The following is a 27619-nucleotide window of genomic DNA, read 5'->3' as shown; positions in this document are numbered from 1 at the left end:
AAGCCAGTTTCCTTCATTCGTACTCTAGATGTTAAGCTTATTATCAATAGTTGCGCGGCTGGCTTCACTATTTTTCACTTCCCTGCATAGGAATTTTAATTTGGAACGGTAATTCGGAGCTAGTAAGAGGGCAGAACGTGTTCATTCGCCTGTTGGCAAAGAGATGTTAATGTTTGTGAAGATTAATTCCCGCAAATGGCATATATATAGTCTTTTCATCGAATATACATGATTGGCTTCTTTTTATTGAGACTGGGCCGCAATCTTGTTAGTCCTCGGTCAGTCTCTCCCCCAACGCGGTATTACTTGCCCCAAGAGCACGTGACAATATGACGTGGGCCTGCCAGATCCCCTGCACCTCATCCCACATGCAAACCTGGCTCTCTATCATCTGGATCCCCAGTGACTACTCCATCTATTTCGTGCATATTCTGACGACTCTCATGAGGCGTAGCAGTGCCAGATCACTGTGAATCAGGGCTTCCTGGACAGGCTACATGCCTTCTAATATTAAAGCACGACGATGAAATAATCATGCAAATACGTACGAGGGATCCCCGGTCAAAATTTCTATGCATTTCGGCGTTCCTTTTTAGCTGTTACCAAAATAGTTCCGCTGTAAGAACTAGAAAAACTCCATAAAAGGGCCCTGCACTTACCTTTCGCTGTTGATATACAGCGTTGTCATGTAACCTACAGTGACTGTCACGGAAAATGACGCAAAAATTCGTGGTTTGCTTAGCACTTTCTAAGAATGGGAAGGCGAAAACCTGCTTGGACCTTCCGCTGATTTGCTGCTGACGTTTCATCTTTGGGAAAATGACAAGAAAAAATAAATAAAAGTTCTAGCAGATGATGGGGGCTCCTATACAGCAACGATCGCTACTTTATAAAAGGTGTCGCAGCGTTTGTGCTTAATTCAGGAGACCGCATTATTGGGACAGTATCGACCTTTGTTGTAGTGAAAATTGTCACCATACCTACCCTTCACATTTCTGTGTGTTGAGATCATTACTGCTACTTTCAGTGATAAATGCTCGCTATAGGTTCGCTGACATTTCTAGAGGCTCACAATTTCCAAGCCATAAGCACCCAAGTTTCAGTTGTGTAACTAAAGGAGCCTTAACCCGGTCGTTCAGCTATTATCGGTTGATCACTGCAGCTAAGACTGGATGGGGCACAAATCTGGACTTGTTGGTAAAAGATTGGGAGAAAAAGAAACAATGCATAGCGAAATTATTTCGTATAGAGAGCCGCAAAATATTCGTTGCTCGAAAAAAAAAACAACTGGAGGCTGTCGCAGGATATTGTATAAGAAATGTTTTCTGAAGAAATTGTTTCTGAAGAACCTGAAATGAAAAAAAAAAGGTACCTAAGCAACAATTTGACCGCGAAGCGTTCCTGACTCAGCGCAGAATGACTCAGGTGTATGTTTATCTGTTCTGCGGAATAGCTTGGTTGCATAAAGTGGGAGAGTCGCAGCGTTCGGGACGGGTGAGCTTCCTCCATTTTCTATAAACACCGACGGGTGGTGTCGAAAGCTTAACATCTGTGTTACATTTCCGGCTACCGCCTTTGCTTCCTCTTCGTGCAACGAACCGTACGATGATCTCAGGACCTATGTAAGTTTAATTAGAGGGCGCCATCGCTGTGGTGAGAGTTTGTATACCACATGTTAACCAAAATCGACAAGCTGATGATGGTGATTTATAAGAGTTTTTCTTTTTTTTTAACGAATGCGAGTCCCATACTGGACTCGCATTCGTTACATGTTATAGTCACAACAAGTAACTAAGTCATGTTACTTACTCCACTCCGAATACCCAGAGTTTGCACTTTGGTCTTGTGCGAACGACCACACCATTTCCCAATTCTACATGCATTTATGCTAACGTTGATCTTAGCTCGTCAGAAGTTACCATTGCAAGATCATTGTACTGTTCAAGCGAAGCGTAAGAAAGCATCATGCAGTAATTTTTCACTGCACCAACTGTGCTCAATTTTGACAGCTTACTGTAGGGCACGTAAAGTTTACCATGCTGTACGACGCTTTTAGTATAGGTCATGCGACGCTTTTACGACGCTTTTAGCATAGGCCATGCGGGAACTGGAAGGATGCTTCGGGTTAGGCCTACTTTATGAATTCTGTATGCGCCCTCGATGTTACCAAAACTTACTGAAGCTACATACGGACTTAATTGTAGCGTCATTCGCAATGTTGCATGTTGTTGGAGTGTTGTTACGTGACAACACAGTAATGTGTGCGCATAGCTAACTGAACTTTACTACCTTGTTGTAGCCTGAAGGCAATAATTTAAGTCATGGAAAATCGCGCGTACCTTAGCGTTTTTAATTAAGGCAACCAAGGCTGGTTGCTTCTGAATATTTAAACAGCGGTGCATTACAATTATTGCGTCTCTTATAATTCAGGCATGTCTAGCGCCTATGAAGCAGGTTTGGAAACATATACTACTGATTTTGTAACGCACCAAGCTCACAAAATGCGAGCACTCGCTATGCGCAAGCACGAACGTGGAATATCGCTTATCGTCGGAAGCAAGGCCCCGTAAACATTCGCTAACGAACTTACACGCCAGGAGACGTTATCCACGAGATTTCGCTTGGAAGCGTTTAGGGAAGCGAAGAAATTATCTAATGGCAAAGTTTGGAAAATGGCAGCGATTCTCAAAACGTATTTCTTCCTTATTTCTTGGTCGTGAACGACTAAGTTATGGTAAAACGCAAATAAAATATGAAAGAATGAAGAAATTCAACAGAAAATGAGGAGCGGTAGAGATTTGCGATGAGCGTGCTGTTCTCCCAGCAGGCACTACATGTGCCGTATAGGCATATAGGCAACGGCATTTCGTAGGTTGGTTCACTTAGTAAAAGAATTGATTACAGGGGCCCGGATAACAGCACTTAAGGTAGCTTAGAGAATGGCTATTATATCTGTTGTGCCAAATATGCTTTAGGATTCTGCACAGCTCCTGTGCAGTGGTGAAACATGAATCTTCATAGAGGAGCATAATGCAGGCTTCTTTATTCGATCATAAAGCTTGAAAAATGGCATAAATTATACTCATCGCGCGCTCTTTGGTTGCCTTAGATTGTACATTTTGTACCAACATTGATCAGACCACGAATATCGATCAGTCGGCCTTCTTTTTTTTATGCTTTGTTTTCAAATTTGTAAGAGAACAAACGTGTTCTGTGGAAAGAACTATAGGTTAAGCAAGCATATAATCTAAGACAATTAAATGAGCCACATCTTAAATGCCATAGCGATAAACAAACTGACAAAAAAGAAGCGTTCCAAAAGATATCAAGAGAAGAAATAATAGAGATGGAAAGGTAGGGAGGTTAACGAGTTTATAAAAAACCGGTTTGCCACCAAGACACAAAAAGTAATGGTATGGACTAGTTGGTAACTCACATAACGTAGTGTAAGTGATAAGCTAATAGCGCTTAGAATCCTTATGGCGAAGGTAAAGGCAAGAACAAAAAGATTAGCGCTTTTACTTGCGTTTTAATCTGTCATAAATGTAATTATCAAATAAAAGTGTCGCTCTTTATGTCTCGCCTAGAGTTAGCGCATGTATCACACAAAAAAACATCGTGACTTCTACGAACAGTGACGATGACGCAACAAAATAAATTGAATTACAAGACGCTTGTAAAGATTCTTTTACAAGTTCCTCTTGCTTGCGCATATTTCCTGCAAGACAAGATGCACTAATAAAGAATAATTTACTCTGGCGCGATCTTGCATCATTACTGGACCTTTTCAAGCGCAAACAAGGTTTTCGCATTATGGCTTTTACTCATGGCTACTAGTCCGTTTTAGAGGACGACTATGTAATATCGTAAACAGCGGCAAAACAGGAAACAAACAATAACGGCGTTGAAATATCCACGTTAATATTTACGACGTTGATCACATCCTATGGGCATGTCCAGCATTAATCAGCAATACTAGGGTCGCGACCTCCAATGAAGGCCTTCGGGAGCGTTGGCGGACTACGCTGCTCAGTTCGGGCCTGGACAAGCAACTCTGGGCGATCCAGCAGGCCGAGGAAGCTGCCAGGAGACACGGTGTCTCCGTTAGCTCCTAGGTGGGAGCCCAGCCCAGCAATCTGCCGGAAATGAATAAAAGTTTTCTTCTTCTTCCTAATATTTAATTTTTTTTTCGCTATAACGAACTCTCGCGGCTCCTGATGCAGGGAATAGACTTTGAGTTCCGTTTGAGTTCCTGAAGAGCACACGGCCTTTTTTATACGCCAATATAACAAACATACCCAAACATTTTCATAGAATAACAAAATTTGTGCACTGCTTGAATTTATTTAAAGGACAGAGGTGAATGGTGAATGGAAGAGGTACGTTGAATGTCGGATAAAATGCTAAAAAAAGAACTGTCAAGAATAAGCCATATTTAGTACTATAGTTAGCCTTCTTTGTTATATATATGTCGTTCCGTGACATTTATCGAGATTGTGCATAATTATGGACACTGTTCGGTAGTAAGGTACAAAGAGAACTGCAACTTGAAGCACGTTATTATTTTTTGTGCACTCTGCCACAGGAACTAGACAACTTAAGAGCATGTGGTATTTTCTGAAATAATTTCAGCTGATGTCTAGCTCTCGCCCTGTGCATTGTATTCTTCTACACTTTCTCGGGGTTCCTTTAGTTCCCACTTTTGCGCTAAAAGATGTCGTATGTGATTCAGCAACAAATCGTCCAATAGCCAGTTTTATTCAAGATTGCGTGGAAAACTGGAGTGGAGGAATACACAAGAGATAATCACAATTCCTCATGTCCAACGGCAGACAGTTAATTTCAAGTGTAATAAGGGTAATAATTCACTGTGGAAAATACGCCGAACAAAGACGTGAATGTACAGTAAAGAACATCGCAGGCTCCATCAACGTTCATCACCTATTTGTTAAACAGCTCCCATTCTTATGAACCGAATACGTGTGACACAACAGCGTCCATGTGCCTCGTGTTGTCGATCAATTCACCCTGGCGCTTGCAGACCCTAGCTTTCTGGTTAGCCCAATTGGTAGGGCCCCGGATAGACGTTGCCCCCTGGTTTAAACCCCGGATCAGGACGAATTTTTGGTCAACTAGGAAGTCTTCTTTATGTGAAATTCAAATTGCCTTGTGCTGCATACGGACAATTGTATGTTCCCTTGTCCTTACCCCTTCCGCCACCTCGTGAGTTTTTGCAGAGGTGATTCAAAGTAGACAAGGTGGTGTTAATAGCATGCGCCTGAGTACGACGAAGGGGGGCCTTACATGATTGAAATGGGAGACTTTTATCAAATGTAAATATAATGGGAGGGTTTGTAATATAGAGTACAGTGCACGGTGCGTGACCAAACGGACGCGCAGAAGACGACACTGATGCCACTGCAGGATACGAAGATTTCCAGTATTGTAATATTGCAGTGACATGCACATTCTGCGGACAGTGATAGTAAGCTAACAATGTGGGTCCAGATTTCTCATAAAGAAACCTGCACCAGGTTTTTCACAGGTTTCTCTATGAGAAAGAGTGAGCACTGAAGGAAGAATTCGCCCCACTGTTCGATGCCCACGCAAGCGTTGAAGCCAATGATGGCACTAAAATGGTAAAGCCAGGGACTAATTGGTCAAGCCACTGCCAGCTCACTACCGACACTGTTCTATAGTTAAGAAAATGGTGCTGTGTAGTACTTGGACTGCGGTTATGACTTCGTTTTGTCGTGTTTTGTTTTGTTGTTGTTGTATTTTGTCGCGTGCTGTCGTCACAAACTCTTCTTCTTCTCTTTCAATCTTTTCATCCCCTTTCCCCTTCCCACGTGCAGGGTAGCAAACCGGAGACTGCTCCTGGTTAACCTCCCTGTCTTTCCTTTCTCCCTCTTCTCTCTCTCTGCTGTTTCGGACACTACAGAGATAGTCTCAATTAGGGCAAGGCGGAGCAAAATGAGACGGGGGGGCAAAACGCGACATTTTGACTTTGCCGCCCTCTACAGCTAATACAAAAAGTACATTTTCTTTGTTTCTCTATTTCAGCGATAGCTCCCGGCAGTTTTCGACATTCTATTTGTAAAAGTTGATGATTGCTCACAGCGTTCGCGCGAGAGAAATTGCGCGGCTGATGTCAGTGTGTTCGTGACCCGCCATAAAGGGGCGAAATTCTGCTCGGCCAGATTTTCGCATCCGTGCGCGAAGCTACTCCGGCATCAGTACAACAGTGTAAGTGCTTATGTTGTTACTTTATACTACTAGCTACATGCCACCAAAAGTTTAGTTCATTTGGTGCCGTGGGCCAAAGGGGAATTTTTTTTTAATTCGGGCATGTGAGAGGGGCAAAACGCCACAATAAGGTATTGAATTGCCTTAGAGAGTCTCTTATTAAGTGAACCATTTATTTACGCTCATTATATATGATATGTTTTTGTTAAGGATGGTGCAGACATACAAGAGAATATCATCTAGAGTTTCCTGGGAGGAAAACGACATGAAAAAAGCACTAAATGCTTTTCAGGAGTTTCGGAGCAGCACAGCGCTGGATTCAATGCGTGGAGTGCAAAGACTGGGCGCATGAAGACTGCGTGGTGACCCACGAAGTGAATTTGAAGTGCTTCTACTGCAAGAAATGAAAGGATAAAATTTTTTCACGCTGTCTCGTGTTGCCTCACGCAGCGTCTCCTTGTGCCCCGCAGGTTGGGGCAAAATGAGACATGTGGTGCATTTTTTGTTTCTTTTTAAAATAATTTTTAGAACTGTCACAGCATGACCATATTTATGTAGCGCATACCTTGTGCCCAAACGAAAGTTCCTGTGTTGACATTTTATTGTAACAAGTGAAATAAAAAAAATATTCACTGTTTTCAAACTTTTGTCGCGTTTAGCCCCACCTTACCCCTATATTGCCTGTACTTTCAAAAGGGATAGAAGTAATGAACACAGCAATGCAGTAAGAGCATCATTTATTCAGGCGCCCAGAGGGAGGCACGTAAGTGATCTCAACCTGTGCTGCCTTCCAGCCTCTTCTCAAACAAAACGAATGCAAAGCAAAGCAAGAATATATATATATATATATATATATATATATATATATATATATATATATATATATATATATATATATATATATATATATAGTCATGCGCCCATAGCCGAGTTTCATGTACTCATGCGTGCATTACTGCGAAATAATGCAGCCTTTAGTAAATTCTTCCTATGCTTCCTGGTGCAGCAATGAACCTTCTACAAACGTAAAAAGGGGCACGTAGCACCAAACGCAGCTACCGGTACGTGAGGTCCAGAAATATCATTTTTCGTTTATCCGTCTAAGCGCATTACTCAGAAGCTTACGTTCACTTGTCTTCATGCGGAGCACGTGCCACACAAAGGCCGTCGAGATCTTCCAGGAAACGCTGCACTACCCGAAGACCAAGACTGCCGAGATAGCTTTATTCATAACCGACTTTGACGACCGTCGGATATGTGAGACCGAGTGCGCCAGAGATGTTTGCACTGTTCGCATGCCACGCACGTGCATACAGCATTGCAACTAGTGTTACGCAAGCTTATACGAGGCTAAACCTTGCACGCCGTGTTTCCGAGTGCTTTAGTTCCATAAGGATCTGTGCTTTTTGCAAGAAAGGGATGTGCTTGTGTTAAAACAAGAAGTGTGTTTAGTCGGTAGTGCGAAAAAGTTTGCGTCTACTCTGATCCGTGTACATACGCAGGCCCACCTTAATGACCTCCGATGTTTCAACGGTGCTGAAGACATGAAATATTCAGTACGCGTCCAGCTGCGTCCGAAATCCTTGCCCGTCTTAAGCGTTTCCGGCGAATGAATATACTTAAGGCACTCACAATCCCGATTCTGGCACGTTATGTGGATGCAGCGGGAGCTAATAACCCACGCTTCAATGCAAAAACTAGGAACCGAATTAGACATAGCTCTAGCGCAGACAGGAGGCTGAATTCATCCCCTTCCCCTAAATTACCGCATTATGTGTATATACGTATAGATGCACATACAGGCGCACGTATGCGCACATTTGTGGGTGCGTCGGACCACCATAGAGTGAAATTCTGGCTACGCCGCTACGACGTACCCTTTACGCTGCGCTCCCGATCCTCGGTGGTGGCGCAAGCAGAGGTAGCGTTATAGCTCCCGCTGCAGGTATGGCCGCTTCACGCACGAACGCTACAACCCCGTCAGTGATATTGCTTTTTCGGCGTCTTCTGACACCAAGGATTAGATACCTAGTCGCCCAAAAACGGGGGCCGTCCGTCGTAGACAGAGCCTTCATATCGAACCTTGGAGGAATAACCGGTAAAGGAGCGGAGTTATTCAGAGAGGCGCCAGGAGGCACTGCGGAAATGGTGAGCAAATCAGAATCAGCACAGTCTGTGCAAACCAACGTCTTGATTTTCGAACAGTCCAGATGCGCCAAACGTGTTGTGACACTTTCCTGGGCGGTTGAGGTTCCTTGTGCATAGGACACACACAAGCGCTTTGAGCGCTTGTGTGTGTCCCTTCTTCTGCCCGTGCTAGAAGGTTTCTGCGGCAAACACTGTAAGGATATGTTGCATCAACAACACTAAAAGTCTACCATTACATATATGACTGTATTGTCCTTTCGTTCCTATATATCATGCCGTATTTGTACACGCATCTTTCAATGACATTTAATCCATGCCAATTGTCAATCATTCTAAGATCACATGTCTTTACCACGGCAACGACAAATACAACGGGCCTTGTGTACACTGAAACTATCGGGGTCTCGGCTTGTTCGACCTATGTTGGATAATGTGGAAGTTTCAATAAACCCCAAAGTGGATTTGCCTCAATTATCCTCAGCCGCATGACTGGTTGGTTGAAAAAAGCTAGGGAAGTTGCTAAATGGCTTGTTCTTATGACTTTATATTCACCTGAACAGGTCAAACAGAAATATCTATCAATGATAGGCTTAGTGAACATAACTATTCGTGTAATCTGACAACTCATCGCGGAAATTTGCCTACGCTATGTCTGGCATGCAAGTGAAAACCGCGATTCCACGGCAAAAGGTGTTGCGAGATCGGAGGACCACAGAGTAAGGAAGACTAATGTTGCTTTTTGATATGTGCATACGCGTAAGTGGTTATGTGCGAGCACCATCGATCTGCCTGTTCAAAAAGAGAAAATGAATTTTCGAAAGCCGCGAACCCACAAAACTAAACACACTTGATCGCGTCGTGAGGCTAAGTTAGCTATTAATTTTAATCTGCTATTTCTTCGGTGTGCCTTCGTTTTTGCTGCTCCACCTGTGTGTGGTTCTCAAAGTATTATCTAAAGTGCATGCCCGTACGGGAAATAACCAATTTGTCATTTTTCAAATAGCCATTATTGTCATTTTGTGTCACCCCTTCTAGTGTTCGCTCATAACCTGACATTCCATTCAACTGTATATGAAGCGGTTCGTAACAGAAATTGGGGCTAAGCTGTTTATCGATTATTTCTGAATCAATCGCCCTGTCCAGCATACGCAAGCCCACATCGAGATTGGAAGTAATGCTATCTCCTGCTGTATTGAACCCGTTTCCTGTACTGCGAGATAGCACTGTGTCTCGTTCATAGCATGCTTCCTCTGCCTAGTGACAGTATCGATCGGGCTAAATATAAGGACGGGCTGCAATCGTTTCACACGCAGGAGTCATTGAGATCTTAATGGCGCCCTTTCAAAAGCACGTCTTCAAAACAAAAAAAAGAAAAAAGCAAAAAAAAGAGAGAGCTCCTTTTGGAAGGCGAAGGGCTCACGCGTCGGAGGGAGCGAGCGTAATCTAAAGGCAGCGTTTGTCCTTTCTTATTTACGGCCGCGATAGTGCTTCGTTGTCGTTCGCAAAAAAAAAATAATAATAATAAAATGTTTTAAAGAGGGAACTGAAGTAAAATGTGCGCATTGAGTCGTCCCAGCCTCTTACATTCGAAAAGCGCTCGGGGCACGAGTTCTCAGCTCGACAAGGGCATAAGAAAACTTCCATCTCGTTAGAACCGAGCGGACCCGCGAAAGGCTGCACTTAATGGGGGCCCGTAGACCGTACACAGCGAGAACCATCACTTCAAAATTTATCGCTGCAGGTTGTCTTATGTATTCGCAGGCAGTTTGAGAGCCTCGCATGGGCTACGCAAACGTAACTCCGGCTCGCCACTGTCTGCGACGCAATTCGCCAGCGCCACATTGCGACAGCGGCTGCCATTTAACCAAGCAGCTGTCGCGGCTTTAGGTCTGAACGCGTAAGCTTGGCGTATAAGCTATTACAGTGAACTATACAAACGCCAAACTAACATGTGCAACTAACCAAGACCGAAAACAATATAGTGCACCACAAGAGTCAAAATGGGCAGAATCGATTGAATGGTGATAGGGACCAGGGTTTAGGCAGGCCTTCCTTCTGTATATATAAAAAAAGCAAGAGTTGTTACTTACCCCCATAGCCCAGTGGATAAAGCGCTGCGCTGCTGGAGTAGAGGTATTCAGTGCAATGGGAGCGAAATGCGAAAACGATCGTGCGCTGATACATTATTGGTCACGTTATAAATAAATCCAAGAGATGAAGACAACGTTAGAGCCTTCCATTAAAGCGTTCCTTATAATCTCGTATTTTTTGGCACGTGAGATTACAATTTAAATTAAATCGCAAACAACTCATCGCCAGCAAACGACGAATTAAGTATGATATCCAAGTCCCATAAGGTAAGATCATCGCATAAGTTATACACTATGGTAAACTGATGACAACATACGAGAAATTTCATAGCTGGTACAATGCAGCCACTTTTTCCAGAGGGCTCTGTGTCAGGTGTAACGAAGGACCACGATAGCTTGCCGCCAGTATTCGCTTGTCATTCGCTGTTGTACACCACCAAAACCGCAATTCCTAGACTGACCGCACCGGCAAGTGATCGGCGTGTTTCAGAAGGAAACTGGAGGCGACAGTTTATTTGAAGGCCTGGCATGTAGCCAAGGCAACTAGTGAGGTCTGGCATGCACATCAAGCTGGCAAATACATAGAGGTCCCCGTTAAATCTGCTGTTGCAGCTTCTTTAGAGCGGCCCTGATAGCTTTACTAAGGCGAAAGCCTTAGATGCCTCACCAAATTGACCGGCGTCCCACGTCGGCAGCGTCCCCACGAGTGATGCAAAAAATCATCATCGCTTGATGACGTCACCGCATGACGTCCTTGTGACGTCACAGTTCGCCAAAACTTGTGATGTTATCATGACGTCAAATGGTTATGTGATCACATGACATCATTGCTTGTTAAAAGGTGTGCGGATCCCGGAGGCTGTGCAAAACAAGGTGAGGGGCAGAAATGTTAGAGTGTATCCGGTCCTGGAGGCATTTCAAAACCACGTTAGCCGCGGAAAGCTTTCGAAAGGGGGCGCTTGAGGTTCAGTACATGCTAATTCATAGCAGAACAAAATGGGAGAGAGTGAAACAAACGTGTTCAGAGCACATGTGGGTTTCGGGCACAGTAGGTGGAAAGAAAACGTGGCTAGGTGTAGCTTACTTGTGGACAGGCAATAACTGCAGAGAAAAGAATCTGGAGATAGTGAAATGCATAAGCACCGATATTAAAGAATTTGGTCATGATGCCGAGATAATCCTTCTAGGGGACATGAACGCTCACATTCATGACCTTGACGGATATTCAGACACCAATGGCAAGTTATTGCTAGATCTCTTCGAGCAACATAGTCTTGAGATAGTTAACGTGGGGCCTAAGTGTGAGGGGCAGATCACGTGGGAAGTCAGAAACAGGCAATCGAGCATTGATTACTGTCTCATGACAGAAGGAATATATGACAAACTTAGAGAGATGAGAATAGACGAAGAAGGCATTAACAGCTTGGGTAGTGATCATAAACGCATAATATTACAAATGGGATATAAAACTGAAAATAAGAACATAGAATCAAAGTTTGGCAGCTCGTATCTAAATGACAAACAAATAACAAATATAGCCGCAAGAGTCGAGGAAAAAGTAGACGAACTACCAGGCAAAGACTGGAAGTATAGTGAGCTGCTACATGTAATCACGAAAGAAATGGAAATAGAGAAGAAAACTATTTGTTGGAAAGGAAAGAAAAAGCCAAAAAGTTGGTGGAACAAAGAAATCCGGGAAGCGATCGAGATGCGACGTCAGGCATCACGGGAGCACAGACAGGCAAAAAAGGAGAAGCGGCCACAGGACGAAGGTCAACCAAATATGGGAAATATATTTAGAGCAAAAATCCATTGTGCAGAAATTAGTCGAGGCAAAAATTAAAGGTGAAAGTGAACGCTGGATGACAGAGATTCGCGAAAAGAAGAAGGCCGCGCCTAGGATATTTTGGAGCCACCTAAAAGCGCTGGGTAGGAAGTCTGTCACAATGCAACAACATATGGTAGATGAAGGAGGAAATAAATTGGAAGGATATGAAGCGCTAGGTTACATCCGAAAGATAACAGCCGATTCGTTTAAAAAGGTCCCCAGGGGATTCCCCCGGTGAGTAAAAGTACGCAAAGGAGTGCAACCGACGAAGATGTAGTACTAGAGAATTTCAATTGGAAGAAGGCCGAAGGAAAAATTCCTAAGCGCACTACTCCGGGCTTAGATGGGGTTCCCGTCAGCCTCATTAACGAACTCGGACATAAAACTAAAGAAGCACTGCTCAAAGCCGTAGAAAAGTGCTTACAGGAGAGGGAAATACCAGACAGTTGGCGAAAAAGTAGAATGAACTTAATCTATAAAGGCAAGGGAGAAAAGGATAACATTCGCTCGTATAGACCGCTAACGATTACATCGGTGCTATACAGGTTGGCGATGCAGGCAGTAAAATTAAAAATAGAAGCGTGGGTAGAACAAAATGATATTTTGGGAGAACTTCAGAATGGATTTCGAATCGTCAGGCGGTTAGACGATAATCTGTTTGTTCTTACCCAGTGTATAGAAATATCTAAAATAGAAAACAGGCCCTTATACGTAGCTTATCTAGATATCACCGGGGCGTATGACAACGTTAATCAGGAAATTTTGTGGGATATATTGAAGGAAGTGGGCATAGGTGACGACTGTGTACAGCTTTTGAGGGAAATATACCGAGGAAATACAGTTTGTATAGAATGGGAAGGAATAAGTAGCAAGGACAGCGTTGAAATTAGCAAGGGGCTGAGACAGGGATGCCCTTTGTCCCCGCTGTTATTCATGCTGTACATGGCGAGGATGGAAAAAAGCGCTAGAAGGTAGCAACATGGATTTAATTTGTCACTAAACAGGTCGGAGCGATGGTTGAGCAGAAGCTTCCAGGTCTATTTTATGCTGATGATATTGTCTTATTTGCGGACAGTCAAGATGATATACAGCGACTGGCAGATATATGCGGAAGGGAGTGTGAGGCTCTAGGACTAGGATTTAGTGCAACAAAATGTGGATTGATGGTATTCAATGATCACGGAGACCATACGGTATTAATACAGGGCCAAAAAATACCGAGGGTAAGCGAGTACAAGTACCTCGGAGTATGGGTAAATGAGGGGGATAGATATATGGAGGTACAAGAGAAAGCATCGGTAGCAAAGGGAAAGAGGAATGCTGCAATTATGAAGCACAGAGCTTTATGGGGATACAATAGGTACGAGGTGCTTCGAGGGCTGTGGAAGGGTGTGATGGTTCCGGGGCTTACATTTGGGAACTCAGTGGTGTGCATGAAGTCAGAGGTGCAATCAGGAATGGATGTAAATCAAAGGACGGTGGGCCGCCTCGCGTTGGGCTCTCACGGGAAGACGACAAATGAGGCGGTAAAGGGTGATATGGGATGGACAGGCTTTGAAGTGAGGGAAGCGCAGAGCAAAATGAGATTCGAAGAGAGGCTGAGGAAAATGAAGGAGAGTAGATGGGCAGAGAAGGTTTTCAGGTATTTGTATAGAAAAAGCGTTGACACGCAGTGGAGAAAAAGAACTAGGAGGCTCACCAGTAAATATACGGCTGGCAGTGCGGGCGATATGGCAACAAGGAGCATTAAGCGGAAGGTCAGAGAGGCGGAGAGGACTTATTGGATGACAGCGATGGAAAAGAAGCCGGCTCTGAGTAACTACCGAAAAGGAAAAAACGAAATAAGGAGGGAAAGGTTTTATGATAATTCAAGGGGAAGCGCTTTACTGTTTGAAGCAAGGTCGGGCTGCCTTAGAACGCGTAGTTATAAAGCGAGATTTAGTAACGAAGAAGAACAATGTACATGCTGCGGGGGAACTAAGGAAACGATGGAACATGTACTGATTGAATGTGGCGATATTCACCCAGGTATACGTGTGGGCACGAGTCTACATGAAGCCTTGGGTTTTAGGGACAACAATGGAAAGCTGAACACGTCCTCGATAGAAATAAGTAAGAGACGGTTAGAGTATTGGTGGCAGAAAAGTAGAGATACAGAACAAAAATAAATAATGGCGGAAAAATAAGGTCATTCTGCCTTAAGAGGCAGAGAGATGGACCGTGAATTTATATTTTTTGGTATAATAACATAGATTTAATCAATGTAGATAAGGTATTAGGCCAACATGAAACAAGGAAGCTTTTTTTTTTCTTCGAGCCTGGTGGCAGACATGTCACCGCCCCGTTTTAAAGGGGACGCTCATAACATCCATCCATCCATCGACTTAGAATAAAGAAGATGGCTTTCACCTTCGAGTCGACTGAGACGGATGCATAGGGGACCCTGTTAGTTTTTGAAGTTATGTAAATGCTCAGGGTACAGTTGTAGTACAACATTGTAGCCATAATTTAAGCGTAATTAATGTTGTGCCGATCCTACTTGCGCCCTCACTGGATATGCGGTATGGTATAAATTAAAAATAAATAAAAAAGTCATGTTGTATGAAGGGACCCTCCTCGCAAGCCATGCCCTTGGACTTCTTCGCCGATCGTTCGAGGCTGAGCTCCGCTTTCTGCGCTGCTCCGCCGGAGCCCTGCAGATCGCGAAGGAAAATGTTCGAGGTGATAGGGGAGGCCGTCATGCGTGTGTTCAGGCCCGTAGCCAGTGGGGGGAGGCGGGGGGCCAGCCCCCCCTCCCCTTATTTTCTTAATACATGGCGTTTTACCGAAAATAAATAATGAAAATAGGCGTTTTTCTCAAATAGTCAAGGCTTTCAGAAAGTGCCCCCCCCCCTCCCCGAAAAAAATTCCTGGCTACGGGCCTGCGTGTGTTCCTGGTCGACCTCTAGGTGTCGCCACAGACGCTGCCGCTCGGGTGTTGTCCAACGTTACAAACGTTAAGAGCGATTAAATTTGGTTGCAAGAAGAGCATCCCGAAACAGGGGCAACTGAAAACTTCGGCACTCTGCGGTCTGTAGCGATACTGACGTATAATATTTTTTATTATGTTACAAACTTTACACAGAACAATTAAATAGGTCTGCTAATGATCTGAAAAAAAAAAAGAAACTGTGCGAATGGGCAACAAAGAAAAACTACAAGCGAGTGCCGAACGTCACGTGGACCGCGACATTGAGCGTTTTATTATTTAGCATAGCCGTCGCACGGCGATCACCTGAAGAGATTCGCCAGTGGGTAAATGGTCTTAACGACACAGTTCTGAAAAGACAAAGAGAAACCATAAATAAGAGTTAGCGAACGTTTACTCAAAGCCAGACAAATTGATGCAAACAGCCACGCATAACTTTGCGATTACAGAGTCTGGTTTACCGAACTGATTGCCAGGAAACGCACTGAACTTTGCAAAGAGCGATGGATTGACAAGCCCAATTTTCGTCCTTCGTTTCTGAGCCCTCATCGGTTTATTGAAGGCAGGCACGTGTACTTGACTCATCTCGTTTATCGTGCTGCCTGGTTAGCATTTACGCTTATACTTCCTGTTGTTGCGGATATTAAGGACTGTTGTTACAAGCTTGGCACCTTGCTCTGGTTGAGCTAACGAGTCGGTCTCAATATTCACGGCCTCAATTGTTGTGTTACTTTCTATTTTGCTCTTTTGTTTATTGAGTTTGTTGTTACAAGCTTGGCACCTTGCTCTGGTTGAGCTAACGAGTCGGTCTCAATATTCACGGCCTCAATTGTTGTGTTACTTTCTATTTTGCTCTTTTGTTTATTGAGTTTGTTGTTACAAGCTTGGCACCTTGCTCTGGTTGAGCTAACGAGTCGGTCTCAATGTTCACGGCCTCAATTGTTGTGTTACTTTCTATTTTGCTCTTTTGTTTATTGAGTTTGTTGTTACAAGCTTGGCTCCTTGCTCTGGTTGAGCTAACGAGTCGGTCTCAATATTCACGGCCTCAATTGTTGTGTTACTTTCTATTTTGCTCTTTTGTTTATTGAGTTTGTTGTTACAAGCTTGGCACCTTGCTCTGGTTGAGCTAACGAGTCGGTCTCAATATTCACGGCCTCAATTGTTGTGTTACTTTCTATTTTGCTCTTTTGTTTATTGAGTTTGTTTACGGGTTATTACGGGTTATGGCTGTTACGAGATTACCGGCCGGGCCAGCACTACCAACATACAAGCCGTCCTTTGAGTACTGGTGAGCCCTTAGGTTTCAAATTGAGCAATGGGCACGCGCGCTGTTTTCTTTTTTTTTATTTTGTATCATTGAACCTCTTCGCTTTTGTGCCACTGCACGCAGGTTTTAATGCATTCAGCGCCCCTACGCAGATCGACAAGGTAACATCTTACAAAATAATTATGATGGACGAACGCTTCAATGAGGAATTTATTGTGTCAAGAAATGTGCCCGCTCCCGAAATCCGCAAAGTGCGGACACTTTCATGCCAGAAAAAGCTTGCAGTGATCATTCTAAGATTAAACAAGAAGCTACACTGATGTAATAAATCCGTGTGGCTTTTTTGAGAAAGAAAACCTTGTAGTGGAAGAAAAGTTCGTCGCGTATTGGGGCATTCAACCCGAAATCGTTATACCACCAACTGCTCTACCAAGTGAGCTAAACATGAACCATATACAGAGTGAACGCTCTAGAAACAAGTGCTGGTAGCTTCGATCCCTGCGTCGTGAGGTGATATATTGCTTGGGCCCTGAGGTTTTATTCCTCGGGAAACCAAATCAATTTCTTTTGTCTGTAGCTGCGCGTTAATTTCAGTAATAAAATAACATTCGCTTTCAAAACGGGTGCCGCAAGTCGGCTTCAGGGATTTGTAAAGACCACGCTCCCCAGCAATTACAGGGAAAGAACGCGCCAGTGAATACGTTTTGTCTTGCACTTATTTGCGCATAGCTTCGAGCCTAGATGTGTTCTCTATGCTTCGCCACAAGTACTTTCTTCGCGTATTTGTTACGCAGATTTTTAATGCTAAACCTTTACGCGGCTCATTGTGCGACCTGGCTGCCATGAGAAACCCGTGCCAGATAAGCGTCACACAAATTAGGCCATCTTCCTCTAGCTAAAGAAGGTGAGCATGGCGAGGATTTTAACCTTTGCCCCGCCGCCTTCACTAGCGCTCTGTATAGCCTAGCGTGCTAACCATGGCGCCACGGTTACCTATCTCCCCGTTTGCAACAGGCGACATTGATTAATGGCTGCGAACGTAGTTGGGTGTTGCCTGGCGCGCGATTCACTAGACGGCGCTGCAGCACCCCGAGCTCGCTCCGCCGCTGCTCGTTCTGCTTTTCGCGACGTCGGGGGTGCAACGTGTGCCAGGTGCACTCTCGGCAAAAGTTAATGGTCTAGAATTTGCACATGCTCAAAGTTACTTAGGTGCCCTATTGCTTTCCAGTGGCACAAGCACCGGGCGACACTCTCGTTCCTCTCCCAAGCATATCCGGTTGAACATTTACTTCCAGTTTTCCCAATGTTCATGACAAAAGTCTTCTAAAAATATAAATCGATGGTTCTGGGTCAAGAGTTACGTGGTAGAGATATGATATTGCAGCATAACTTTACTTGAGATAAGGGACAACTATGTGCCAGGATAATAATAAAAATTAATTGATTGAGTTCATTGAAATATTACTCGCAGCTTGGATCGCTGCGGCGCCTGTCGGAGCTGATCTCAACCACGAACTTCTTTCTACGTGCCCTCCGAGATCCGCTGCCGAAGCGCGTCGAAGGATGAGGTTAACCCAAGGAATACGCGAGGGCAGACGAACGCCGACGTGCGAATGCCGCTACCGGACACCTAACTCAACCATTAGGGTCGCCTCCACATTTTTTTTCTCCTTTCTGCCTTAGCGATGAATCCGCAACACAATCTTCATGAAGTGTATGAGGAAGTAGCATCTCTATGGTGGTTGACAGTGGCGGTGGCTTGCTATGCAAACGTAGTCATTGGAATGCCACCAAATGTGCCAAAGCTTGGGTGAGCGTCGGCATTTCGTTCGTGTAATTATGTGAACGGCTGAAAATGCTCAGGTAGGTCATAGATCGAGCTTCGAAGAAGACGGTGCTGGTTGTGTGGTCTCGTGCTACGTGTTTTACTGCTTGATTTTCAACATTTTACACGTAAAATTGAAAGGTGGACTCGCGGGTTGGTACGCGATCTTTGTTGCGAGTAGACCAGGCTGAACAAGGACGCAAGAAGGGCAAACAATCAATCGGTTCTTTTTTTTTTCTGTTTCGAAAGCTTGCCCTTAGGCGCAGTAATTCGCGGTATCAAAAATACACACGCAAGTTTTCTTCATCTATGAAGTCTAACAGTGAACGGTGGAACGGTCCGTGAATCCAGCGGTCGAGGTCGGGTCTGCTTTCTTATTCGGCCTCCTCTACTTACCACGAAGGTCATGTACCAACATGACCCACTCGCAAGCTTAATAGGCAAACATGCTTTGCGACGTGCTTTGCTCCAATTCGTCAGCTGAAATAATAATTTATTTTTTTTACTGGGGTTTTGCTTGCCGAAACAACGATATAATCACGAGGAACGCCGTAGTGCAGGACTGCGGAATAATTTTGACCATTTCGGGTTTTTTCAAGGTACACCTAACTCGAAGCATATTGGTATTCTTTCCTTTCGCAGCCATCGAAATGCGATTACTGTGGCCAGGAACCGAAACCGCCTCCTCAAACTTAGCAGCTCGACGCTTTACCTGCTAAGGTTAGGTGGCACTTTTGGTGTTAAAGTATGCGCTACCTAGATTAGCCATTCATAACGTTATCATCTGTATTTTATTTAGTCGAAAAATAAACATTTTTTTCTCGTACATGTCCGCATCTTCATTTTCACTGGCACTCTATAGATATGCAGTTAAGACTGAAATAAAGAACCTTACACACAGTATTTCGGATACCCGGCGTACGAGGCGGTGCCCTGCCTAAAAACTAAAAAGTTCTCCGTTACGTATAAAGCACTCATTTTGAAGATTCAGGCGTTGACAGCCTACTCAAGCCGCAGGGCATATGCCAGCGCTAATTCTTCCCCGTGGCTCCCTCGTGTTTACACGGCACTTAATGAACACTACAAACAATCCGCAGTTTGTGCCAGGCATAAACACTCGATGTATTGACTACACTGACTCAACCAACGCTGCTGAAAGCAGTACATGTGGACTGGTAAAATACTGAAGCGCCCGACCTCAACTTTCAAGAGTCAATATAGGCGGTGACCTGGAGGCACATTTATCGATTGGTACAAAGAATCGACACGTTCCAGTAAAATGAATGCCTTTCAGTAAACGAATTGAATAAACCTTCAAGTAAATTAATGGTCTCTGGCATCGCTGGCGAGGCATAGTTTCTCAAGCATCTGGTTTCACTAGGTAGAGACAACAATGGCAGCTGGGGGAGGCTTGCCCAGGCGCCATAGTGCGCGAACCGCTTTATTTCACCCACTAAGGTTGTTCTGGTGATGAATAAGCGTGAATATCCTGCAGTGATTATGGCACCTAGGATTCTCAGCAGTGTCTTGTAAACGTCCCTGGAAGCACCTCTGCGAGCTCCCTTTAAAGGCGTTCGTTTACTACCGCTACTTCCCAAAAGATACGCAAGATTATCCTGGTGCCGTAAAATATTCAAGACACGACGCGAAGATGCAAGTGTGTAGCGCCCCAAAGCTCAAAGGGTAAAGAGAGAACTACAGGGCGCATGCGCTTACATCGTGTCGATGTCGGGCATCGGGGGTATATACAGCGTGTCGAGCAAAGCTAAAACTCACTAGTGTTCCTAAAAACTCGCAATATCCCTTATGAATTCGCCTATGACGACTCGAAGGCAAAAGCCAACTATTTTTCCTTCACAGTCGATGCATTGATCCCACCCCGCGTCCCTCCTAAAGCTTTCTGCACCTAACATGGTTTTGCACTGTCTCCAGGATAGGAGGCGTCGCAAGCTTTCTGAGCCTCACATGGTTTTGCACTGCCTCCGTGAGCGGCCCACTTTTGGCCAAGTGACGATTCAATGTGATGACGCCATCACGTGACGTCACAGTATGTGACTTAATTCTGACGTTACAAATTCTGGCGATCTCTGACGTCATGATGGCGCCATATGGTAGTGTCAGCACGACAGACAGACAGACAGACAGACAGACAGACAGACAGACAGACAGACAGACAACGAACTTTATTGGATCCTGAGGAGTTACGACCCCCTAACGGGAGGCCGTTGTAACTGCTGGCCGCGCCCACGTAGAGGACAGAACGCCGTGACGCTCTGCCCTTTCCTGGGCCCTCTGGATAGCCTGGGCTTGCTGTCGGAGTGCCGTGCTTCTGATGGCCTCCTCCCATTCGGCTTCGCTGGAGAGAAGGGTTTGAGGCAACGCGGGACATCGCCAGAGCATGTGAGCCATGGAGCAAAAGGTTTCACTGCAGTCGGGGCAACCGGGGTCAACGTCCGAGTACATCTTACTGAGAATGCCCCGCGACGGGAAAGACCCCGTCTGCAACATTCTCAGAGTAGCTGACTGAGCTCTGCTGAGCTTCGGGTGAGGAAGAGGATAGACTCTCCTGCCAAGTTGGTAATGCTTTGTTACCTCATTAAATGTCAGAAGTGGATCATTCTGGTGAGTCTCTTCCTGCCCCTCCGGAGCCTCCAGACCGCCGCGGCGCGTGAGTTCTCGCGCACGATCGTGGGCCAGCTCGTTGAGGTTTGGGAAGCCCTCGAGAACGTTCTTCCCCATGTGTGCAGGAAACCAAGTGATAAAATGAGAGCCGGGACAAGCCCTCTTCTCTAGAATGGAGGCCGCCTCTCGAGCGAGGTTGCCCGATTCGAAAGCTCTGATTGCCTCCCTCGAGTCGGTGTAAATGTAGGAACGCTCTGGGTCAGACAAGGCCAACGCTACCGCAATTTGCTCCGCTATACCCGGGGTGGCCGCCCTTACTGAGGCGGAGGAGCGATGCTCCCCCCGCCCGTCTATAACCGACAACGCGAACATTCTCCTATTCCCGTACTGCGCTGCATCGACAAAGACGGCGGAGTCCATGTCATCTTTAACTCTCCTCAAGATGGCTCGTGCACGGGCTTTACGTCTACCCTCGTTATACTGCGGATGTACGTTTCGCGGGAAGGGCCCCACCATGTAGGTCGCCCTCGTTTCCCTACTCAGTGTTGTCCGCCGTTCCTCCATGATCCTAGAAGCCATGCCAACCTCGTCAAGGATTCTCCTGCCAGCTTTTGTTGACGATAGCCTAACCACCTGAGCAGTGACCTGCGCCTCTATTATCTCGTCTATGTTATTGTGCATCCCGAGTTGATCTAGCCTGTCGGAGCTCGTGAAAATAGGCAAGCCTAGGACTTTCTTGATGCTCTTGCGCATGAGCGTATTTAACTTCCTTTTCTCTGTTTTAGTCCATATTAGAGCTGACGCCACATAATTAATATGGCTCATAAGAAACGCGTGGTACATCCTAAGGAGGTTGTCCTCACTTAACCCCTTCTTGCGGTTGGACACCCTAGCGATTAACCTTAGCATGTTCTCTGTCTTGGCTGTAACGTGGGTAATTGTTTTGGCATTACAGCCCCTCGCGTCTATGAGCAGCCCTAGGATTTTGACTGAGTCGACTCTAGGAATTTTCTGTCCACTCGCATATAATGCCACGGGGAGCTGGTTTAAAGGTGTTAGACCTCTAACTCCTTGCCTTGCCGGTCTGTAAAGTAACAGCTCCGACTTACTCGGAGACAGCTTGAGACCCGTGTCCGCGAGGTAGGTCTCCGTCTCGTCCAAGGCCGCTTGTAAAGCTTGCTCGATGTCCGCTAGGGAACCCCCTGGGCACCAAATCGTGATGTCATCCGCGTAAAGTGCGTGACCTATGCCCCGGAGGCCACCCAGCCTGTCTGAAAGACCCTTCATGACTATGTTGAAGAGCAACGGTGAGATAACTGAACCCTGGGGGGTACCCCGAGGTCCCAATTTGTATTCGTTCGACCGAATCTGCTCCGCTTGAATAGTAGCAGTTCTGTTCATGAGGAACGACCTGACAAAGGCCTGGAATTTGACTCCCAGGCCCATGCCCGCCGTGGCCTGCAGTATGTATCGATGGAACACTGTGTCAAACGCCTTAGTGAGATCCAGGGCTAGAATCCCCCTTACGTCCCGAGTGCCGCTATCAAAGATTTGCTTCTTCAGCATTAGCATAACATCTTGCGTAGATAGCCCGTGCCGGAAACCCATCATATTATGTGGAAAGAGGCCCATACGCTCTATATACCCGGAAACCCTGTTCAAAATCGCGTGTTCTGCTACCTTGCCTATGCACGAAGTTAGCGATATCGGTCTCATGTTGTCCAAATCAAGGGGTTTTCCAGGTTTTGGAATCAGTATCACCGAGGCCGCTTTCCATTCGTCAGGCACATCTCCTTCCTCCCATACTCTGTTGATCTCCTCAGTTAGTAGTTCCACTGCCTTATCGTCCAAGTTCCGTAATAGTCTGTTAGAAACCTTATCCGGCCCCGGAGCCGATCTGCTATTTAAATTGTGCAGCACCACCCTTATCTCCGCTTCGGTGAAGGGCGCGTCCAGATCCTCCACCGTCGCGCACTCGATCTGCGGATAATCCTCGTCCTGCGTCGGCCCTATGGGGAGGTATTTATCCGCGACCGCATTCAAAAACGATTGTTCAGTACCTCCCTCCTGCTTGTGCCTGTGGATGACTTTACTGAGTGTTTGCCTTTGATTCCCCTTAGTCTGCGCGTCACCCAGGAGGTGTTTTAAGAGGTTCCACTTCCCTCCTGTGCGCATGGACCCGTCTACTGCCGCGCATACCTCGTCCCACTGTAGCCTATTGAGCTCCACGCAATATCTCTCTATCTCTCTATTAAGCTCAGCAACCTTTTTTCTTAGCCTGCGGTTTAGCCGTTGTGTTTTCCACCTCGTCAGAATCGAGGATTTGGCCTCCAACAGGTGCGCTAGGTGGGGGTCCATCCTTGGGACTTCCGTTTCCGTTTGTACTACCTTAGTAGCCCTCTCTACATCCTCCTTGAGCGAGGCGATAACCTCGCTGAACGAGGAATATGTGTCCGTGCGCTCCTTCCTAATTGTCCTAAACTGGTCCCAGTCCGTGACTCTAAATACCCTTGTCGGTTTGGCGTCGACCTGTAAAGTTACCGCTGCTATGAAGTGGTCACTGCCCAGGTTCTCCTGTTTATTGGCCCACGTGACGTTACCTACGTTCCTTACACATGCCAAGTCAGGCGTTGTGTCTCGAGCAACCGACGTGCCCAGCCTAGTGGGGAACCCTGGGTCCGTGATTACAGTAAACGCGAGATCATCCAGGATCCTCACCAGATTCTCTCCTTTTACCGTCTGTCTCGCATAGCCCCATGCATTATGAGGGGCGTTAAAGTCCCCTGCAACTATCAGTGGAGAGCGCTTGGCTATCGACGTCGCCTTCATAAGGAGACAGTTAAACGTCTGTCTATGGTCTAACGGCGGGCTATACACATTAAGTACAAAGACGCTCTGCTTGAGCCGTCCGTGCGGTATAACCTCCACGAAAAGGGCCTCCATTTTACCCCGTCCGGATTGGATTTGGTGTTCAATGTAGGCTAACTTTTTGCTTATCATCGTGGCTAGTCCTCTTCCTCCCTCGTTCCTGACCGACACAGTTTTAAAGCCAGGGAGGGTAGGGACATCACATAGTGTCTCCTGTAATAACAATAACTGCGGCTTTTCCACCTGAATCTCCAAAAATTGCCGCAGTGGAGCCTTGCGCCTTTGAAAACTAGCGCAGTTCCACTGCCAGATTACCAGCTCTTTGTGATCGCCCTCCATGATGCTACATAACCATGCCTTGCTCCGCACCCGGAGCATCCTCGGAGTGATTCGTTGTCTTGCTCTGCGTTCGGACCTTGGCTTTGGCCCTAATCGCCGCCTTTTCCTCCAGTACCGTTACTCTTTGCAACAAAAGCTTTACACTTTCCTGATTTTCTCTACTTATCCTGAGTAGTTCCTCCAACATCTTCTTTTGCTGAGCCTCTCCCTCAGATGCTTCCGAGTCGCTCTCCTCTTCAGGTAGAGGCGCCTTACGCTTTGCTTTAGTGAGACCTACGCGGGGTACCTGTTCGACTGCCTCTGGCGACTGGTTGTTCGCCTCTATTTCACAAGGCTTGGGGTTTGCCTTGATGGCTTTGAGGCGGCGTACCTCCTCTCTAAGCGCCTTCACTTCCTTAAGCAATGCATCTACGTGCGACCTACTACCATGCTCTGGCGAAGCCGACCGCGTTACCTCCTTTGGTCTCTGCTGCTCCCTCTTCGTCGTCCCTTTGACACGATCCGCCCAGGTAGGCTCCTCCTGGATTCTCACGCTGGATGCCGAGCACCCTCTGGATCGAGAGCGGCCCCTTGTAGCGTCGTGCTTCCGCGCTGCTGGCGTGCGTGAGCGGCTCCTCTCGGTGCTGCGCTCCCGCAGAGCTGGCGTACGCGAGCGGCTCCTGCCACCCGCCGTGCTGACGTTGGTCGAGTCACGTGACCGATGAAACTCCTGCAGCTGCTCGGCGCGTCGCCTCCGTTGCCTCCTTCGTCTTCTTACGATATATGGAACTTGAAATTTGTCCCTGCACTCCTTGGCCGCCGTAGGGTGCGGGCCACCGCACAAAGTGCACTTCGGGTCGCACCGGTGATCTTCCGTCGGCAATCGTTTCCCGCAGGTGCGGCACCACTTGCTTCCCGGGTTGGGACACACGTCAGCCCGATGTCCCAGTTCTCCACACTCGTAGCAGACTTCCGTGTGGCGTCGGTAGAGCGTGCAGCGAAATATGCTTGCGCCGCATGCCACGTAGTTGGGCACCCTCATGCCCTCGAAAAGCACCACCACCGCCGTCGTGTTCTTGATCCGCCTTGCCTCCAAAGCGCTCGGGTTGCGATGATTTACAATTCTCGCTCTGAGTTGAGCCTCGGTGACTTCCACGTCGACTCCTCTTATAATTCCTTTGCACGTATTCTCAGGTGGGGCCAGGTACGCCGCCACGCCGAACGTGCCTTCGCCGAGCCTAATTTGCTGCACTCTGGCGTAAGCGTCTGCGTTTTTCTCGTGCGGGGTGCACACCACAAAAATGTTTTGAACACCATTGGGACACATTGTGTCCTCTTCGATTTCGGCAGGAGCCAAGGCCGCTGCCATGGCCAAGGCTTGCTCAAAGCGTATTCTACTGATCTTGTTGACATTCAGGCCATCCCTTGGTCGGAAACGATACGAAAAGTATCCCTCGGCAGTGGAGGGAGCCTCGAAGCAATAGTGACGCGTCGTATCGCGTCGCGCGGTGCAGCAGTGCGGCCGCCGTTCCACCGTCTACCGCGTGTATTTCCACCGTCTTGAGTCGAAGAATATGCCTCCCTGCTCTTGCCGGGCCGGCGGCCATATGCCACCTTCCATCCCGGGTCGCATGCCTCTTCTTGAGAAATCTCTTCTCCTTCCACAACTTCCATCCTGGGTTCGAAGCCCCACATGTGCGGGAGTAGGCCTAAGCCTACCCACGTCGCCTCGCCGTGGTAGGCTTACCACGGTAGGGTTAGCTGGACCGCGGCGTGAACGAAAGTTCAGACACTTCGTCGAAAAGTCCTTCCACCGACGAAAATCCGGTAGCAGCAGAGTCCTCTTGACTCGCCTCGTCGATTAAGCATAAGTCACCCGGTTCCGCAGGGGTAACTACCCGAGAACATTTGTTGAAAGCCGGATCCGATGTGAGCGCGGCCGCACTAGTCGGCACTTCTTCTTCCTCTCCAGTGTCAGCACGAGATGATAATTTTTTTTAGCATCAATCGTGTTGACGCCGCCGACGTGGGACGCCGACCGCCAATTTTTGTGTTTGATGAAGCATCTAAGGCTTTAGCCTTAATACCCGTGTAGTAAGCTACGAAAACAGTACGATCCATTATCATCATCACGCCTGGTAAAAAAAAAGGAAAGAAAACACCATTACAATGTACGGTAATCCTGTCCAGCCTGCGTTGAAACTGATAGCAGAGCAACCGTTTTGTGGTTATTTCGCGCCCTAAAGATTTTCGATTTGTTGTAGTATTATTATTAAGGCCCATCAAGGAGGGGTATCCGAACACTTTTGTCCGGGTAAGTTGATTACGTTCTAATAATGATATTAACCAAAAAGAAAGGGATGCACGATAAAGGTAATCAGAAATAAAATCACTAGAAACACGAAAGCCACCTCCATCGTTTATTCAGTAATGCAAAACGATGATATGTACGCTAACAGGAGAATATGCCTCCACGAGATGCGTCTCATTTCATTATATAATAAGCGGCAGCCGTGGAGGACTTCCAAAAGCAACGATGCGGAATATTGCGAGATGAAGCGCAGGATGTGCGTTTTAATTATTAGTATTATTAATGTCAGTGTGCTGCATCACAGAAGTGGAGAACACAAGGTTCGAGATGGGAGCAAAGAGAAACTCTCGATATCGTCTTGCAGAAAGTTTCAGTCATATTATCAGCTCGGGAAACAACAGCGCGCACGAAGAAGCAACGGAAGCGAGAAACCTGTTCCCATTGCGCCAAGAGATGCGCACCTCAGGCCTCGAAAGCTTCAGTTAGTTAGGGAAGTTAGGGCAGCTTTAATAAAGGAAACTAGGCCCATTGTGAGACTGCTAAATTGTGTGCGACCCAAAGCAGCTTTATTAAGCAGCTAGGCGCACGCATTATACCAGCAAAGAAAATAATAAAATAATATTCTACTTTCAAAACGACACCGATCTTCACGCAGCGACAACGGTCTCACTAATAAAGTGGTAGCTGCAGAGGCGAAGTAAACCAATGAAACAAAATCAGTTCACATCGTCTTTGTTTAGCTTTGGGTACGTACTTGAAATCTGGCAAGATGATTCATAGACGGCTTTTCGACGAACTTGATCTGAGAGGTAAGAACAAAAGAGAACGGCGGTGAGTGATTTGTACACAGTTTTCTGCTGCAGTTATGCTGAACTGTGACTTGATCTGAACCAGATAGATAGATAGATAGATAGATAGATAGATAGATAGATAGATAGATAGATAGATAGATAGATAGATAGATAGATAGATAGATAGATAGATAGATAGATAGATAGATAGATAGATAGATAGATAGATAGATAGATAGATAGATAGATAGATAGATAGATAGATAGATAGTGTTGGTTTCAATTTCGAGCCGTCTCTTTATGATCTTCCATATCCACTATAGTTAAAGATAAACAT

The 27619-nt window shown here is 46.2% G+C and overlaps 2 protein-coding genes across 3 annotated transcripts in view; both read right to left on the bottom strand.

Annotated features, from left to right (window-relative positions):
- Positions 1 to 27619, bottom strand: part of LOC119386663 (coiled-coil domain-containing protein AGAP005037) — a 481393-nt gene that overhangs the window by 298548 nt on the left and 155226 nt on the right. The gene's annotated exons all lie outside the window — the stretch shown is intronic.
- Positions 15503 to 27619, bottom strand: part of LOC119386661 (uncharacterized) — a 45743-nt gene continuing 33626 nt past the window's right edge. For both annotated transcript variants that reach the window (XM_037653945.2, XM_037653946.2), the window contains 2 exons: positions 27246 to 27293; positions 15503 to 15630 (listed from right to left, as the gene is read on the bottom strand). In XM_037653945.2, the coding sequence (XP_037509873.1) occupies positions 15583 to 15630; positions 27246 to 27293 (96 nt within the window). In that variant the 3' untranslated portion in view covers positions 15503 to 15582. The remainder of the gene's footprint in view (positions 15631 to 27245; positions 27294 to 27619) is intronic.

The sequence above is a fragment of the Rhipicephalus sanguineus genome, chromosome 3 (assembly GCF_013339695.2).
Source record: "Rhipicephalus sanguineus isolate Rsan-2018 chromosome 3, BIME_Rsan_1.4, whole genome shotgun sequence".
NCBI classification, from domain to species: domain Eukaryota; kingdom Metazoa; phylum Arthropoda; class Arachnida; order Ixodida; family Ixodidae; genus Rhipicephalus; species Rhipicephalus sanguineus.
Note: the sequence above shows the minus strand (reverse complement) of the source record. Positions and strands in the feature narration are given on the sequence as shown.